The following is a 16,052-nucleotide window of genomic DNA, read 5'->3' as shown; positions in this document are numbered from 1 at the left end:
TTATTTGTGAATGTAAAATTATATTTACAAACAAAAAAAACTCCTTTATTTACATAGCAATAGGAGGATAGTAATTTAGATTAGATCATTATTTACAGTTTTATATTTTACTGATATAACATTAAAAATTTAGAGGCCTTGTGCAAATGTGAATATCACGTCCTATAATTAAGATTCAGTGTATACTTGGTAGTATACTTAAGGTTACTTTTTTCTGGTTTAATTTTGTACTTCTCCTATAATATCTAGGAATGCTGCTGTTGTGGTATAGAAATCTTATACGGGTGAAAGTTTTTGTAGATTTGGGGATTTAAGGCTATGTGCATAGTTCATTATATGAAAAAACAGGTATTATGCAAAGGTTCACTTCAAGAAACCAATCTTTGTGACACCTTTCTTGGCTTCTAAAAAACCACCTGGAACTTGAGGCCTCTGATGCAAGAATTTAACCTTTAAAAAAATAATACTTCTTTTACCTAGGTACTGCCTATGTCTTGAAAAATTTTGTCTGGTGTCTGCTTTATGAAACTACCTGACTTAAGGAGTCAATATAACTGTAAATTCATTCCCCAAGTGTTTCTTTGACCATCTGTTATCATCTTTGGTTGCTCTGGTTTTTAACCATGTAATAGAAAGGGGAGTACTTGTGAATTATCTGCCTACAATTCATATCTGCACTGCTTGTGCTTAGGAGTGCCTCTCCCAAGTAGTTATGAAGTAACTAAGATGCAGGCACCTACAACAGATTTCAAGCACGTGGGATCCTTGGTTTTGTGTGTTTTGGAGAATCAAAACAAACTCCCCCATGATCAGTTCTAAGAGTCTTATAAATTTCTGACAAGATTTCTAAATATACTCTCAAGTATGGGAATAATTTGATCCTCTCACAAAACACCACGTTAAACAAGTTTGTAGCATGCCTTTTAGGGTAGATCTCAAAGTACTTTAATTGATCCTCAGAGTAAAGGAACTGACTCAGAAATACTGATTTATCCTGGTATCACTCCATAGAGATTTTATCCTTCTTTTAACTGATGAGCAGACTGAGGCAGAATATTGTGAATTGCTTTTTATATTCCTTCTTCTCCTTGTGCAAATTGAGTTAATGCTAAAGTTAATGTGCTAAGAGGAAAAAGGGGCTTTTTCCCAGTGAATAAAAATTCTGAAGAGAAAGCAACTTCATTTATAATGGAAAGATTCATTTAAGTATAGTTCTGAAATGTACCAACTATTGAATTACTTTTTAAAAGTTATGTTATTGTAATAATGAATGGGCAGGGCTAATCTATGCAAAAGGTTTTGAGATACCTGCTACCAACAAAAGTTTTCCAGATGATGGCCAGAAAAAGCTGGATTTTCATTATTCGTCTTTTTTTTAAGACTGCAGACTATGAAGAGAATGCACTAGTCAGTAGTAAGAAAGGCATTGTAAAGACCCAAGAGAAAGGTGAAGGGGAAACACAAAATGATAGGATGTAGAAGATGCAGATGATATGTTTGGCCTTTAGTGAATGTGTTATAACAGCCATACTAGATCCAACCAGAACTAGATCCAACCCATTGTTTTACTACTTACAGTGACTACTATCACGTAGGGAAAAATAAGAGAACAGGGCAAGTGCAGAATAAATTTTGTCTGGGATGTATTACAGCTTCTTGCTCCCTGTGGCTTAAGTGCTTGGCCCAGAGTTGATGTTCTTCATTAACCTGTGATTCTGTTTTCTTTCATGAACATGTCCAGTTGCTTTCTTAAATCCACAAAAACCCTTACCTCACCCCATTTTCTGTGGCAAAGAGTATCACAGATCAACTATAAATTTGGTGGGAAAAAATGACTCCTCATGAGTTTTTGCTTGCCTTTTTTAACTTGTCCTTTTTAGTTTCATAGGAAGTTTCCTGGCTCTTGTTTCACTGTTCCTATTAGCCTTTCCATGCACTCCATTTTAAGAAATTGTTTGAAAATGTTAGTTTGTGGAAGAGATGATGTGGAGACTAGAGATAACAAGAAAGTATAGGAGGGAGTATTATAGAGAAAAGATGAAAGGATGCTGCACAGAGGACTCGAGATTTGCGGGTAGTCACTAAACAAGAAGACCTAGAAGCCAGACTGCTAACTGAAGAGAGCTGATTCTAAAAAGAGTATGAATGTAAGGGCAAGGTGAGGAAATGTCTCCTCAGGGGAAGAAAATATATTTCTCTCACTTGAGATTGAAGAGAAAAGCCAGCAAGGAAGCCAGCCGCAGAAAGAAGTACTAGAAATAGTCAGCCTCTAATATGCAGAAAGGTGTTCTGTGGTCTGAAGGACATTAGAGGGTAGGATGATTTGCAACAGGAAGGGAGGGGGAAAAGGGAAAAAGCAAAAGATTCAATTCTATGAAATAAGCAACACTTTTCTTTTTTTTCCAAATGTTATGTAGTAAATGGAACACCAAAAGTAAGAGTGAGTAGAATGAGGCAAAGTTGGTAAACACTGATTATACAGTGGGAAAGTACAATACAAGAATGACCTTTATGATCCAAACAGTGGAATACAAAGGATTTAGTAGTGTAAAATTCAAGGTTGCATGCCTTGGAATTAATAAACTTCTCTGCTATGAAGATGTGGTGAATATGATGCAAATGGAATGGACTTAACAGTGTGAAGTTCAAGGTCATATACTTAGGGTGAATAAATATTTATTCTAAAAGCATAAGGATCATCCTTTAGAAATATGAGGAAGAGGAGGAAGGTTTGGCTGTCTTAGTGACTGGCTGAGCCACCAGTGTGATAAATCCTTGAAGAAGCCAAAGGTGTCACTTGTTTAAATCTGTAAAATACCATCTAGGTTTATAGTGGGTGAAGTACAGTCAGAGAAAATGATGAAGACAGAGATTCAGAATAACAAATATAAAAAGATTTGATTTACAAAAAGATTGTTGTAAATTAGTCATGACTAAAATTAATCAGGAAATTGGAGCAAATTTCCTATTCATGTATTAATAAGATCCTGGAAAAGTCCTCTGTGGGAGTCATTGCACTGGGGAAAATAACTCTTGCTTTTATGATAAAATTAAGTACATTCATGAAAAAGATGGTATTACATAATGGTTTCAATAACATGGAATGATCTTGATCTGTGGAATTTCCTGGTTTATAAAGGACAAATTGTATCAGAGGTAGTCAGTTGTTGTTATGAAACATTTAGTGAATATAGTGTGTCACATCTGGAGCTTGTCAACACATCTGTGACTTGAAAGTTTTGTTCAGATTAGCCTGGATAAGTATTGATAGTTTATTGTTATTAGCTTTGTCCTTTAAAATGTTGGCGTCCCTACTAACCATAACTGCAACCAGTGCCAAACTATTTGACCTAATCTGAAGAAATCATCTGGAAAAGATGTATCAACACTTTGATGAAAATGCCAGAAATTAGTTTAAAATTGTGAGGTATGGTGTATGCTGCTACTACAGATAAAGGGATAATGCACAAGATCCTGGAGAGTCAGTATAAAATAACAAAGTAATGTTTATGCGAGGGAGATGCAAAAATAACTAATGAGGGGGGGACCCAGCAAATGCAAATATTTATAGGAGAAAAGGCTTGCAAGGCAAACTGGCTCACTGAGGGTAGCTGCCACAGGAGTTGGCACGTACATTTGCCATGCACTGAAGCACCCTGTATAGCGACCTGTTTAGGTGTTACCGAAGTAAGGGGAAGATAGTTTGTCTATGTATTGCCAGTAAGATTGTGTCTCGAGTACCTTTTTCTATTTGTGGCTGTGTTAATGTCAAAAACATCTTGACTGCATTCAGAAGATGATTAAAAAAGAACTGGTCTCTGCGTCTCTGGTGTGACTTCTGCTGGAGCTGTGCACCTCTGCAGATGTTTGCCAGCCCATTGCTGCACAGCTGGCGAGAGCCCAGCCTGGCGCAGGGGCAGTTCTCACTTCTGGACTTATGTGCTCTCCCCGCAGCCGGCGTGCCCACAAAGCCAGCCTTTGTCCCTGTTCGGGGAATGGTGCTAGGCCCATCTGTTAGCTCAGTCTGATAGGAAAAGTGCAGCCTTCGGAGATGGCTTGTGAGTTACTTTGTTTTTTTCCGGAGGATTAAATGTCTGCCATTGACTAGTGAGTCTTCGGGAGCCATCGTTTCCTCCTGGCTACTGCTGTCAGCCACGCTTTTATGATTGTTCGCACCTTGCTTTTAGCGGTACCTTTCTCACACAAACCTATTTCAAAGAAAGCTCAGTCCTGGTTGACTTTTAAACATATCAATGACCCCTGTTACTTCATGTCTTTCAGATCAATAGTTTTTCTTCAGACTTTCTCATTATTCCTGCAGATAATTCCATTTGCTTATCATTAACTTTTGCTGGTATTCTGGCCCTTTTTCCTTTAACTGAGATTAAATTATTACCACATTAATTTTTATTTCATAAATAGTTGTACAATATTTCTTCCAGCTGTAATTTCTTTTGTTCAAAAGAGTCTCAATAAATATGCTTTTTTTTAATGTCACCCATACAGTTTTTCTGGCTAGTTTCTAGTCTGTTCTTGCTAGATATTTTTTCCAAGCTTTTGTGACAATGAAATACAGCCACTGTAGTCCATGGTATTTTTAAAAAAATCTTTGAAAACTGCTTTTTTTGCTAGTTGCTATTGGTTTAACATTGCATTTCTGTTTTCCCAAATACATTTTGCAAATGTAGTTCAAACTTTTCATGTATCTTCAGTTAAGAAGACATCTCCTCCCAAGATTTACACCATCTGAACTACTGAAATAGTAAAACTGAGGGCTTAAATTATGAGCAGCACTTTGACTTTAAGAATTAGCAGAACATGAAAATGATAATGGCCTCTTTTATTTTGCTTACAAATAGATATCTAAAACTCAGTTCGTTCCACTGTATCCTGCTTACAAGGTGAGTGCCCTAACTAGACACAGAGACTGTTACATGCGTGCAATTTTATACAAAATAGATCAGTTCCAGTAAGCAGATTTCCCACAGATTTTTCTTCCTTCCTCTCCTATCCCAGCTTGTTAGACATTCAGCTAAGAAGTGCTCAGATCCTTTGTGTCCAGAGGGAATTGAACCATCCATGTCCTACAAAGCTTTTTAACCATTTGGCTATTATGCTGAAGAAGCATGAGACAACCATTTCTTCTTACGAATCTAGTCTAAAAAGATAGGTTCAGCCCAAAATATTTCAGGAACTAGTTAATAAATCCAGGTCTACAGAAACTGAGTCTTTTTTTGTGATGAATCAACTTACTGCAAAAAATGTTACCCAATCCTGTGGCTGATCCATCAGCAAAAGAGTCCTGCTGCGTTTGATTGAAGTAGAAAAAAACAAGGACTCATTGCTTTGGGGTGGCAGAACTTGTTCGCTGGTTTTGATTCTTCCTGAACCTGGTGAAAAAACATTGCAAACGAAGCTCTCGACTGCTGCCTGCTGCAGGACTTTGGATTTGCCCTTCTGAGATCCCTGCCTTTCCCCAGGTACAGGACAGATGTCTGTAACTGTTTTGAATTCCGCTCCAAAGACTCACGAGTTAGGTGTTTTACCATCTAATGCATAAGCTGTATTTTAGCAGCTAACATGTAGGCAGTCTGTAGTGGAGCTGGTTGCTATTTACTCCCCTTAGATACGTGTTCTTTCTCTTTGTCTCTGCTGGGACTCTTTGGAGATAAAACCAGTTCTTAACTTGCATGAATGGAAAATGGCAGTTCTATCTATTGCTTTCTTAAGCAATCTCAGTACTAGGGTTCACTGTTTAAGCACTCATTTAGCTGGAATGACATTTTTATTAAGCTAAATAAATAGAGCATTTGTGAAAGAAATGAGTGAAGGGTTGCAGTTTGCTAAGTAAATAACTTTTTTACTCTAACTGATGATCAAAACCTTCATATTTTGTAACATATTGATCCTAAAACATTAATGACACGTAGCATCTAGTCTGACACTGTTTCAGATTTGTAGAGTCAGCTTTGAGTAAGCAATTTTACACTGCTGACCTTATGTTTCCTTTAGAGCATTTAGTGAGAGCTGGGAAAAAAAATGGTTACTATTTGTTGTTAAAGGAGAACTGGGACATTTGTAATGTAGCAGCAGAGTTGCTTTTGCCTCCCACATAAAATTTGGTTGGGTCTGGCTCCAAGCTATCTAGGCTTTTGGTGTGCTCTTTAGAAGCTTTTATGAGCCTCATGCCATTGCTTCTGCAGGGCATAACCTGCTTTGATTGGTAAGTTCTGAATGTAAGGCCAGCTGCAAGCATATATTGCAGAAATGATTAACCAGTAATAGTGCACTGGGGTGTAAAATAGAAGCTGTAGTAGCAGATTCCACCATTGTGCATCTTCCTTGATTGAATGAAGACATTTGTTGAAGGAAGAACGTGGAAAAATGTGCTAACTTATAAGTACTAAAAAAAAAAAAAAAAAAAAAAAAAAAAAAACACCAACAACCAGCAAATTTGAGGATTTGAGGTTGGTTTCAAGTCAATGACAGTTGTTCCAAGTGATTCCTGAACTAGATTTTGAGTAATTTACCATACACTGAGTTCTTAAATGCTGTCAATGCTAAAATATTGTAAATTGTCTGCTACTTCTAATGTAATTTAGAGACTTGAATTATTTACACAGCATTCGTCTTTGTCAGCACAGGTAGGCCAATATTCCATGACCAAACTCCACATACTTTGCAGAATGATGAAATCCAAGCTTTTGTTGTCTAATGCCATATAAAAGAAAGTTAAACATAGGCTTTTATAAAAATTGCCCCATTCTTGGCAATCATAACTTTTCTGTTTCATAGGTAGGTGTCTTTTTATAGTATGTCTACTTAAGGGAGCACTGTAATAAGTATTCTTATCTCCTGCACAGTACGGATGAAGTTCACTTTCAGCAAAAGAGTAGGGTTATAACTGAGATAAGTGTATTTTTTTATGCTGATAAGAACTTGCTGCTGCTTTATAGTAACATGCATTCTTGAAGGTTTGAATTGATGCTGTCTTTCCTGATCTATTTATTCTTCAGAGAATATTTCTTTCTATATAAGTATCATTACACAGAGCTAGGTCATAGCTGGCTGTTTTTTGAAAGTAGGACTGTGGTGAGATGCTTTATAGAATCAGTGCTATACAGAATGTAACCTTGTTACACTGAATTGTCAGCAACTATAGCACAGACAAGGGAAAATGTCTCTGCTCATCCACTTTTCCCTCTTTCCTTCCCCTGGGGCTGAGTGGAGGTAGGGAGACAGAAGAATCTACGCTATTTCTTCTCACTGAGAGAGAACAGACTGGTTGCATTTAATGCTGACATCCTATGACTGCACTTCGGTGATGCCACGGTCATCATTTAGTGGGAAGAAGGTGGTGAAAAATATACTTGTACACTGCTATACTGGTAAAATGGCTCTATCAAGACATTGCGTGTGTATGTAGGCAAATTTGTTTCCTTTCAGGCCCTGCTCTTTTTATGCACAAAATCTTCAGGCCTTTTGCTATCTAACCTTCCAACCTCGAAAGTCTCTTTAGCTGAGTAGAGTGATTCTATCCATCTGCTCAAAATGCATATGAATTGGCACAAGAGTATCCAGCTTTGAATGGAAAAATTCAAGGGGAGGTCTTCAGATTTAAAGGAAAGAGACTCAAACTCTGTCCTAGCTGTTAAGCAGAGATATGGAAAATGTTCAACTCATGCTATTACCCACCTCCACCAGCCTTTCTCTGATCAGAACTCCAGGATAACCCTTGATAGAAAGGGTAAAGGGTAAAGCCTATGCGTGTCACTGCCTGTGCTGCAAATGTAATGGTGTAATTATGGTGTAATTCTATATATATATATATATATATATATATATATTTCTGATTCTGCTTGCTGCAGAACTGCATGAAAATCAGCGAGCAAGTATGAGCGGTTTTCCAAAGAAGTGTGGCCATATGGTGATTTGGGAAAGATATATTGATGACAAGTGGGGAAAAAAAGTATTTGGCTATTGCTAATCACATTCACAAAAGTGTCTAATGTTACTTATATCTCTTGTTCATAGATCACCTCACTTGTGACACTCCAGCTGTTAGCCTTGGTTGGCCATAATGACCAGCTTGATGGGCCCAGGTACAAATGTACTGTATCTCTGGATTTCATCAGAGCTATTGCAAGGTGAGCCTGTTAGACACTGTTTAGTGTTTTATGTGCTGACTTGAATGAGATTTCAAAAGCAGTATTTGCTTAGTGTTTTTATTAGCTCTCTGCAGGTCACAACAAGAATCAATAGACACTTTCTAAGCATAGAGAAAAGGCTACTGAAAAATGCATTGCCTATTTGTCTATATTCCAGCAGTTCAGTGAGATCTTTCCAAAATAGATCTTCATTGCATTGTTATCTGTACAAGCAAACAGAAGAATCCTTGTCTTCAAGAGCTCGCAATTTTAAAATGGCAAGATAAACTAAAGAAATATCTTTCTGAGGAATCAAGACAAAGACATTCGAGTGTCCTATGTCATACAAAGCGTCTACGAACTTCTTCCATCTCTGTTGTAGTGATTCAGAAAAATGGAACTGCCCTTACTTTTTTCTGTACTTGTTTTGATGAGGAGGTGCGTGCTGTAATGAAACTGCTACCATGAAGGAGTGAGGAATGAGAATGTGTAGCCCTTTGCCAAGTTCAGACAGATTTTTGATCAAATTTCATTTGATCAGTCTATGAAAGGGTTTATATATGGTGCGGTTGCCTGTGATTCAGAGACCTCAGGTAACACCCTAAATTTTATTCTTCATACAGAAATGTGGTAGTGAAAGTTTGTGTCCTTGATGCTAATGTTGTGGTAACTATCCGTAGACAGTGTGGAGTGCTAAGGCTTTGAGAAGCTTTTTTTTTTTTTCTGTTTACGTAACTTACCTAAATCATACTTATGTGGTAATATAGTGGCATTAGCATTTGTCTTTTAATTAGGTTATTTTAACTTTGAAATGTGGTGAATGAAGCTTTTCTGTCTGCTCTTGATTTTAGTTTGATACGATTATCTGACTATAATTCATCATACTTTAGTATATCGCGAATTAAATGTTGTGAATATTCCTCACACTTGTTTGGGTTTTGTTTATTTCCTTTCTTTTACTAACAACATTACTTTCCTTTAGGGGAAGAGCTTTTCTTTGGCAGGAGTGGCTCAAACTTTATAGCTATAATTTTTATTTTTATATCATAGAGAGTTTTACAAAATTTCCTGGGAAAGTCTCTTGCTGTGTGAGATACAGGCTCACACGAGTGAGGCTAGCTCATTTATTAGCGTTTTTCCAAAGTAACTCAAAAATAGATTAGGCTTCCAAGCAATAAATGCTTTAAGTTGTATTAGGTCCAAGTTACAACATAGGGAAGTTTTTAAATACTGGTTTGGACTTACCTAGAAGAGCAATAGAGAAAATACTTGCATAATAGAAATATTGGAATGCAATCTCTTTTAATGTAGCTTCAATAGAAAACAAAATTTTTTTCAAATGTAAAACAAAACCCCAAAGGCTTTCAGTAGCAGTCCATTAACATTCTAAATTTCTACTTATTATTTCTAATTCATCACATAATTGTGTGCAAGCATTTCTCTGAGATCAAGAAATACTCATTAATTGAGAATTTCATTGGATTGTCGTTATGCATAAGGTTTTTCTCCTCTTTTTGGAATGGGCAGGGAATTGATACAGTTCTCTCAGATCACAATGTGGATAGTTTGCCAGAGGAAAAGTCTGCAGGATTTGAGTATAAAGTACAAGAAAATGCAAATAGTATCCTCTGAGGAGTTAAGAAAAGAATGGAAAAGAATAAATCAGTAATATGTAATCAGATTCAAATAATCATTGAAACTCTAAGCAAAAGAAAAATTTCCTGAGCAAACTACTGTTTCTTGTTTTATTTAGTTTCACCAAAACTAATTCATCTCTTTCTGTTGCTTCAGGGGGCATTATAACATCAGTAAAATACCAGCCTCCTATTTAGTGAATGAATTTAGTGGATTTTTGAGAGAGGATTTTTTTTCAAAACAGGATTGGACTAATCTTAGTGACATAGCTAGGCCAAAGAACTATTTTAATGTGATGCAGTTACATACTTTCTTTGTACTTAATGAAGGTCAAGGACAAATGCTGCTCCTAAATGTTAGTCATTTTCATTACCAAAAGGCACATTATAGTATCTTAATCTGAACTGATATTAATTCTAAACACAGTGTTTGTTCTAAATACAATATAAAAACTATATAGGTTATAAGAATTCTTCCATATAGTCATTCTTGTGTGATCTGTAGTTGATAAAAATGAATCCAATAAATTAATGTAGATACCCCCAAAATTCATTTAGTTCATTAAGAGCCTTCGGTTTTAGTGTCCAAGGATGGTTACAGATCCGTCAGGAGAGATGACTATGAAGTACAGACAGAAATGCATGTAGTACCTAGGCAACAATCAGGCCCTTGTCTCGTTTATATGAAATGAAAACAGCAGTATCTCACACCTTTTGCAACAGCCAGCCTATTAGCAGCTCTTGGAAAAACAGTACGTAGCCAGAACAGAGACCAGAAATGACATGTTGCTAAAAGGAGAAATATTTAAAAGGCCATCTTTTCTCTGTAACAGTGGACTTCAGAGCAGCCTGCCTTTTAAACAGTATTGCAATGCATCATTGCACCGGTGGCTCTCCTGACCTATTAAATGTCCAACAGACATGTCAGTAAACCCCACAAATGCACTTAACTTCAATTTGCAATTGGACAGGGCATAGAATGAACTTGCTCCGATTCAGGCCTGGCTAGACCATGCTGCCATGACCTCCAGTGCTTCACTATCTCAATTTGCTGTTCCCAGCAGTAAAGTCACATGTGAATGATGCCCTGAAAAAGCTCTCACTGGTACCAAATACAGAGGGCCATCTGCTTAGCAGCGTCAATCATTGTGCGTTCAGACATCCCCATGCTCTTGTCTCTGCTCTAACTCTTATTGTGAATACAGAGACCAGTTAATAGACTCTGTACTGACTTCGAGGGTCCTTCCTTAAACCGAATGAAGATGCCCAAAATGACATCCCTGCCCCTGCAACTTTAACACTCTGAAAAGTTTCACTGACTCCATGAAAGCTGCCAAAAGTTAGAGATGGCCAGAACACAGGACCAAAACTTGTGCTATGCAGGTCATGCTTACCAGAAAATGTGGTTGTCAGACATTGTCACTTCAAAACTTAATGCACAGTATAATGCTTTGGCTCGCCTTCATTTAGGTCAGATACACATACGTATATCACGTCTACGATATTTTTCTATGTGTTGTGAGGAAGTGAAGAAGGAAATGATTCTGTTCTTTCCGAATAGTTTGGAAGTGCTTACGTGCTGCATGGATAGAATAACTGAATGACTTCACAGATTTCAAAGTTGGCCTGTGGTTCTTTTCTTTTTCCTCTTGTTCTCTTTTTTTTTCCTTGCTTTGTTCCTTTGTTATGCTTTTTTAATTTAGTTTCTTTTCCAAGAAAATTTTATTTGGTTTCTTTTTATTTAGTTTCTTTCTTTGTTGCTTCTTAAAGAAGGACAATCGATAGATAAGAGACAAGGTTTCATGAACGCGTGATAAGTGAGTTTCCTCTTGGCTAGATGGGGCCAGCTGAAGGGTGAATCTGTGATCTTTTGTGCTTTAAGAAGTTTCATTTTCTAGCTACGCTATAACGTTGCAGCTGCCTGTAGCTTTTACCCAGGTGTGGGAGAGGAATATTTATTGAAAAGGAAAAGGCTCTACTTTGCCATTTCAACCAAAATACATCTCAATTAAGCAGACCACCTCCCGATTTTCTTCTTCTCCATTATTGTACTAGTGCTAAAATTCAGTCACTGAAATCTTAAGATACCTCATCCTTGTTACCATCTCACCTTGCTGCCTAGCATAGTTCCTAACAAAAAGCTGAGGAGTGCAAAGAGCAGGACAGAAAAGTATGAGCTCTCTCCCCTTCTGCACAGCACCCCTTCAAGATGTTCAGCCTGTATTTAATTTTCCTTTATTTTTTTAAGCAAAAATGAAATGTGCATTTTTTTAAAGCAAAAACTATGTGTTTTGTGGAAAAATGTAGTATGCCCTTGTCTCTTCCTGGGATGTTTTAGTGTGGCAACTGCTGCCCATCCACAGTCACTCTGTTTAATACCACAGAACTTCAGGTCTAGCTCTGTTTTATTGCATATATTCAGCCTCTGCAGAGGTATTCCCATGCTTTTTACGACATACTGTTTACACTTTTGGCTGAAGATAAGGTTAGATATTTCTTTACTAGGACCTTTAAATTTCTGTTTAAAGAATTTCAGGTGTAGGCTCAACAATTTTCTGAAGTATAAATCCCTTAATGTTTGTTGAATGGGATGGATCTTTTAATATAATCTCTAATGATCCTAGCTGTTATGGCAGGGTAATTGTGTTTCATTTAGTTGATAAGGTCAGCATTTGTTAGAGAGTATGATGTTGTTTCTGCAGAAAGCGTTATAACTAAAGCACTTGCTCTTAAGTGACACAACATAATATGCTTCTAACAGTGGCAGTTAATTTTCTTTACTCAACAATCCAGCAACAAAGTTAGACTCCAGTGCAGTATCTCTTGCTGTGTATCTCAGGAATTTCTGCAATGTTTTACAGAAACTTTTTAAAAAGTGGGTTACAAAATGATGCATGAACAGAGAATATTAAATGATTGCAGTCTAACAAATAAGACATTCAGCCAGTTAATCTCACTTAGCATTGTGAGTGGTTATTTTTTGCATCATTGAATACTTTAAAAAAAACTTTTAATTTTATACTTGTCATTATATGCAGTAATTTGTGTTATTTATTCAAACAGTAAACCCTAAAGTCTGAATGTTGGATTGTACAGCAGAATGAATTTGGAGACAAAAAAAAAATAATTATATGTTTTATTCCCCTGCTATTTCATTCTGCCTGCCATCAAAGTACAAAAGTATACATTAAAATCTTCTATCCTATTGAGTGGCATTCTTGGTTTTTTTCAAATTTAGCTATGAACGTGGGTCAACTAGTGTCAAGACTGAAAGAACACAGACTGCAAATGAGTACAGATGAAGGAGTTAGGCATTACATGCTAAAACAGGTGGTTTGGAAGATGAACAAAACATTCAATAGCATAAAAGATTGCTGCTTTGCATCTCCAACTAGAGTATAATGTTGACCAGGCGAAGATATACTTGTATCAACTTTGACTTAAATTTATTTTTACTGCTTAATGATTAGGAATCTTTCACTTTTTTCTAGAAAGCTTCTTATATTAATTTTGAAAAATCTTACAAAATTTAAAGACTCAAAAGAAAAGTACTGTAAATAATATTAGAAATTAGAAATTGTCTTCCATATTCAATTGCATTTGGAGAGGGGGAAGGTATTGCTTGATTTTGATTGTGCAGAATCTCCCACGTGTTGTCTCCAAATAGGTTAAAGTCTTAGCACTGTTAAGATGATTGTTCTGATATGCTGTGTTTTTTTGCTTATAGGACGGTGAACTTCGACATAATAAAGTACTTGTACGATTTCTTGTGAAAACAAGCCTCACAGCCATATGGACACTGTGACAATGACTAAGGCAAGCTGTGTTCCTCTCTCTACTTAGCTGGCCAGAAAGAAGAGTATTTTGGCTCTTTTGGATTTGTCCAAACAGGTGCTGGCCCAGCATGGAATCTGATGAAAATACTCTGATTGGTCTAGGTGGATCTGAGCGGAGGACTATTTACCAGGGACCCTGGAGTATTTGGAAGCAATGTGTTAATTATAAACAGCAGGGTTTGAGCACAATCTGTTCTACTCTTAATGATGTTATCTTAACACTGAAATTGCCTGAAACCCATTTACTTAGGACTGCATTTTGCTCTATGAACTCTCCCCAGTGCTTTGAACATGGCAGCAGCCCTTGTTTGTATGCCCAGTCTTTTCACTTCCTCTCCACAGGAATCTTTGCAATTGCCTGCCAAAGCAGCTTTTCCCGAGGCCACCATTTTAGGAGAGTGGAGTAGCAAAATACAGTAAACATAAGAACATATTTAAAATCAAGCTGGTATCCTCCTTTCTCTTCAGTCATGTGTAGGCAGACTGTTACACTGTTACAGGAGGATCACAATGATAGGAAACTCCCCAATTTATCAGCATACTGTCTCTTTTCAGACCATTCATAAATGCTAGCTGTGAATCTATTTTTACTGAGATTTTTTTATTTAAAAAATCGTTGACTCTTACAATTCTAACCAGATGTCGAACTTTAAAGGTTCTGTTTTTATTTTAAGACTTGGTAATCCTTTTAAGCTCATCTGGTTTTACTGAGTGCAAATTATAGTGTTTTGATTGAACACACTGTTGTGTGTTTTTATATGTGTATCTAGTCTGTAGGGGAGGACAGCACAGCTACCTATCTATCAGGCAGGTAGAAATTCAACAGGTGATGGAGTGTCCGTGCAGCAGTACCCTAGAAGAGACAGAATATTGAATAATCAGTGTGTTGTCATACCATGTATCTTTGACTGCAGCACCCAGGTAAGAGGAAGACGTAAACATTAATTTGAAATTGAATATCAGGCTATGAACTTGATCTATGCAGAAAGTATACTCCAATTATAAATTGTGTCTAGTTTACAAGTAGAGGATGCCCAACTGCCGCTACTGCCCAGTTAAGGACAATTTTGGATAAAGAGTGTGGAGACCTGTTCTTTGTGAATCTGAAGATTTTTGTCTCCCTCTTGAAAACCAAAGGTTCCCCAGTGTATTCCTCAGATACTGTGCTCCTAAGTGCTGACCTTTGACTGTCTGACAGTACAAGACCACGCTATGTTGACCATTCTGGCTTTTTTAAAGGAAAAATACCCCCGTTGATCTCGGGTAATGGAAATGGTCAAATACCGCAGAATACTTGTAGCTGCTTTCTTCAGTCGTGAATATGTGGCTGAGCTTCTCAGTCTGGATTCAGACCCAAATGTACGAGTACCAGGTGAGTCAAAGCAAAAAAAGCCTCTTTCTGGCCAAACTGTCGTTTCCCCCCTCAGGAGAATGTGAAAGGGCAGGAATGAGTCATCTCCGGGATCTTCCCTTCCTACCGCTGAGCTGCATCAAACCCTGCACCTGTCCATGAGGTGGCAACATTTGTCACACTTGCTGAAGTACTTGGATGCAAATACTTGACCTGCCTCAGAATGTTTATTGCCTGTTATTGTTTTACTAATAAAAATGTATGTAAGATGAACTGTGGTTTGCACTGAACTTTATAGCTGCATCTCCTTTTGGAGCTAGTGATGGGCTGAGCTCAGCTATTGTGCATCTCCAGCATATGACTACCTAGGGCTGAAAGTTGGAGAAGCAGGAAAGTTTGAGCTTTTTTTTCAGGCATAAACTAGTCCCACTGTGCAGTGCAAAGCAACAGCAGTACATCATAGCTTTTTGTGATACCTGATCAGAGCTAGATTTTGCTATTATGAAGCATGATGGGTTTGATACTAATTTGTGAAATCCTACAAGTCCTGCGTGATAAAATTTCAGAAACTCTGCAGCTGACCTTGCTATCAACAAAGTGGGGCAGGGCTGTACTGCTGGGAAGGGACAATGCCACCTTGTGAAGCTTCCTCTCAGTGGTAGCCAGGATGTCTGAAAACCTCAGTACCTCCCAAGCACACTGCAAGAAGCATTTCTTTGTAAAGCTTTACTACCAACAGCAAATTACAAAAAATATCCCACTTCCATTTAACCTACATAAAAATTTCAGAAATTCTCAAAAATAAGGCCAGATATGCAAATAAACAGAATAGAAGGTAAACACAAAATGCAGCTTTACAGGTAGCCCTGCATAAGGTTATTGATGCACAATAAAATCGTGTCATGTTAGAGACATAATTGTCAGCCTACGTTTATATCTGATCTTGCATTGGAAAGAAATAAATAGGATTTTTACCAGGTTGCTTAGTACACAACCATTTCAGAAGTGGGGTTTTTTTTTAAGCTGTTTATGATGTGAGTTGAAGAGAGATGAGATGCAAGGACAAGGGTTACAAACAGAAAAA

The 16,052-nt window shown here is 37.3% G+C and overlaps 1 protein-coding gene across 7 annotated transcripts in view; it reads left to right on the top strand.

The window, feature by feature from the left end:
- ORC5 (origin recognition complex subunit 5) overlaps nucleotides 1–15,241 on the top strand; it is a 76,124-nt gene extending 60,883 nt beyond the window's left edge. For 6 of the 7 annotated variants that reach the window (XM_026097663.2, XM_026097656.2, XM_064505454.1 and 3 more), the window contains 2 exons: nucleotides 8,035–8,147; nucleotides 13,509–15,241. In XM_026097663.2, the coding sequence (XP_025953448.2) occupies nucleotides 8,035–8,147; nucleotides 13,509–13,554 (159 nt within the window). In that variant the 3' untranslated portion in view covers nucleotides 13,555–15,241. The remainder of the gene's footprint in view (nucleotides 1–8,034; nucleotides 8,148–13,508) is intronic. The other variant, XM_064505453.1, reaches the window with a different exon arrangement.
- Nucleotides 15,242–16,052: the final 811 nt, after the last annotated feature.

This window comes from Dromaius novaehollandiae, chromosome 1 (assembly GCF_036370855.1).
Source record: "Dromaius novaehollandiae isolate bDroNov1 chromosome 1, bDroNov1.hap1, whole genome shotgun sequence".
NCBI classification, from domain to species: Eukaryota; Metazoa; Chordata; class Aves; order Casuariiformes; family Dromaiidae; genus Dromaius; species Dromaius novaehollandiae.
Note: the sequence above shows the minus strand (reverse complement) of the source record. Positions and strands in the feature narration are given on the sequence as shown.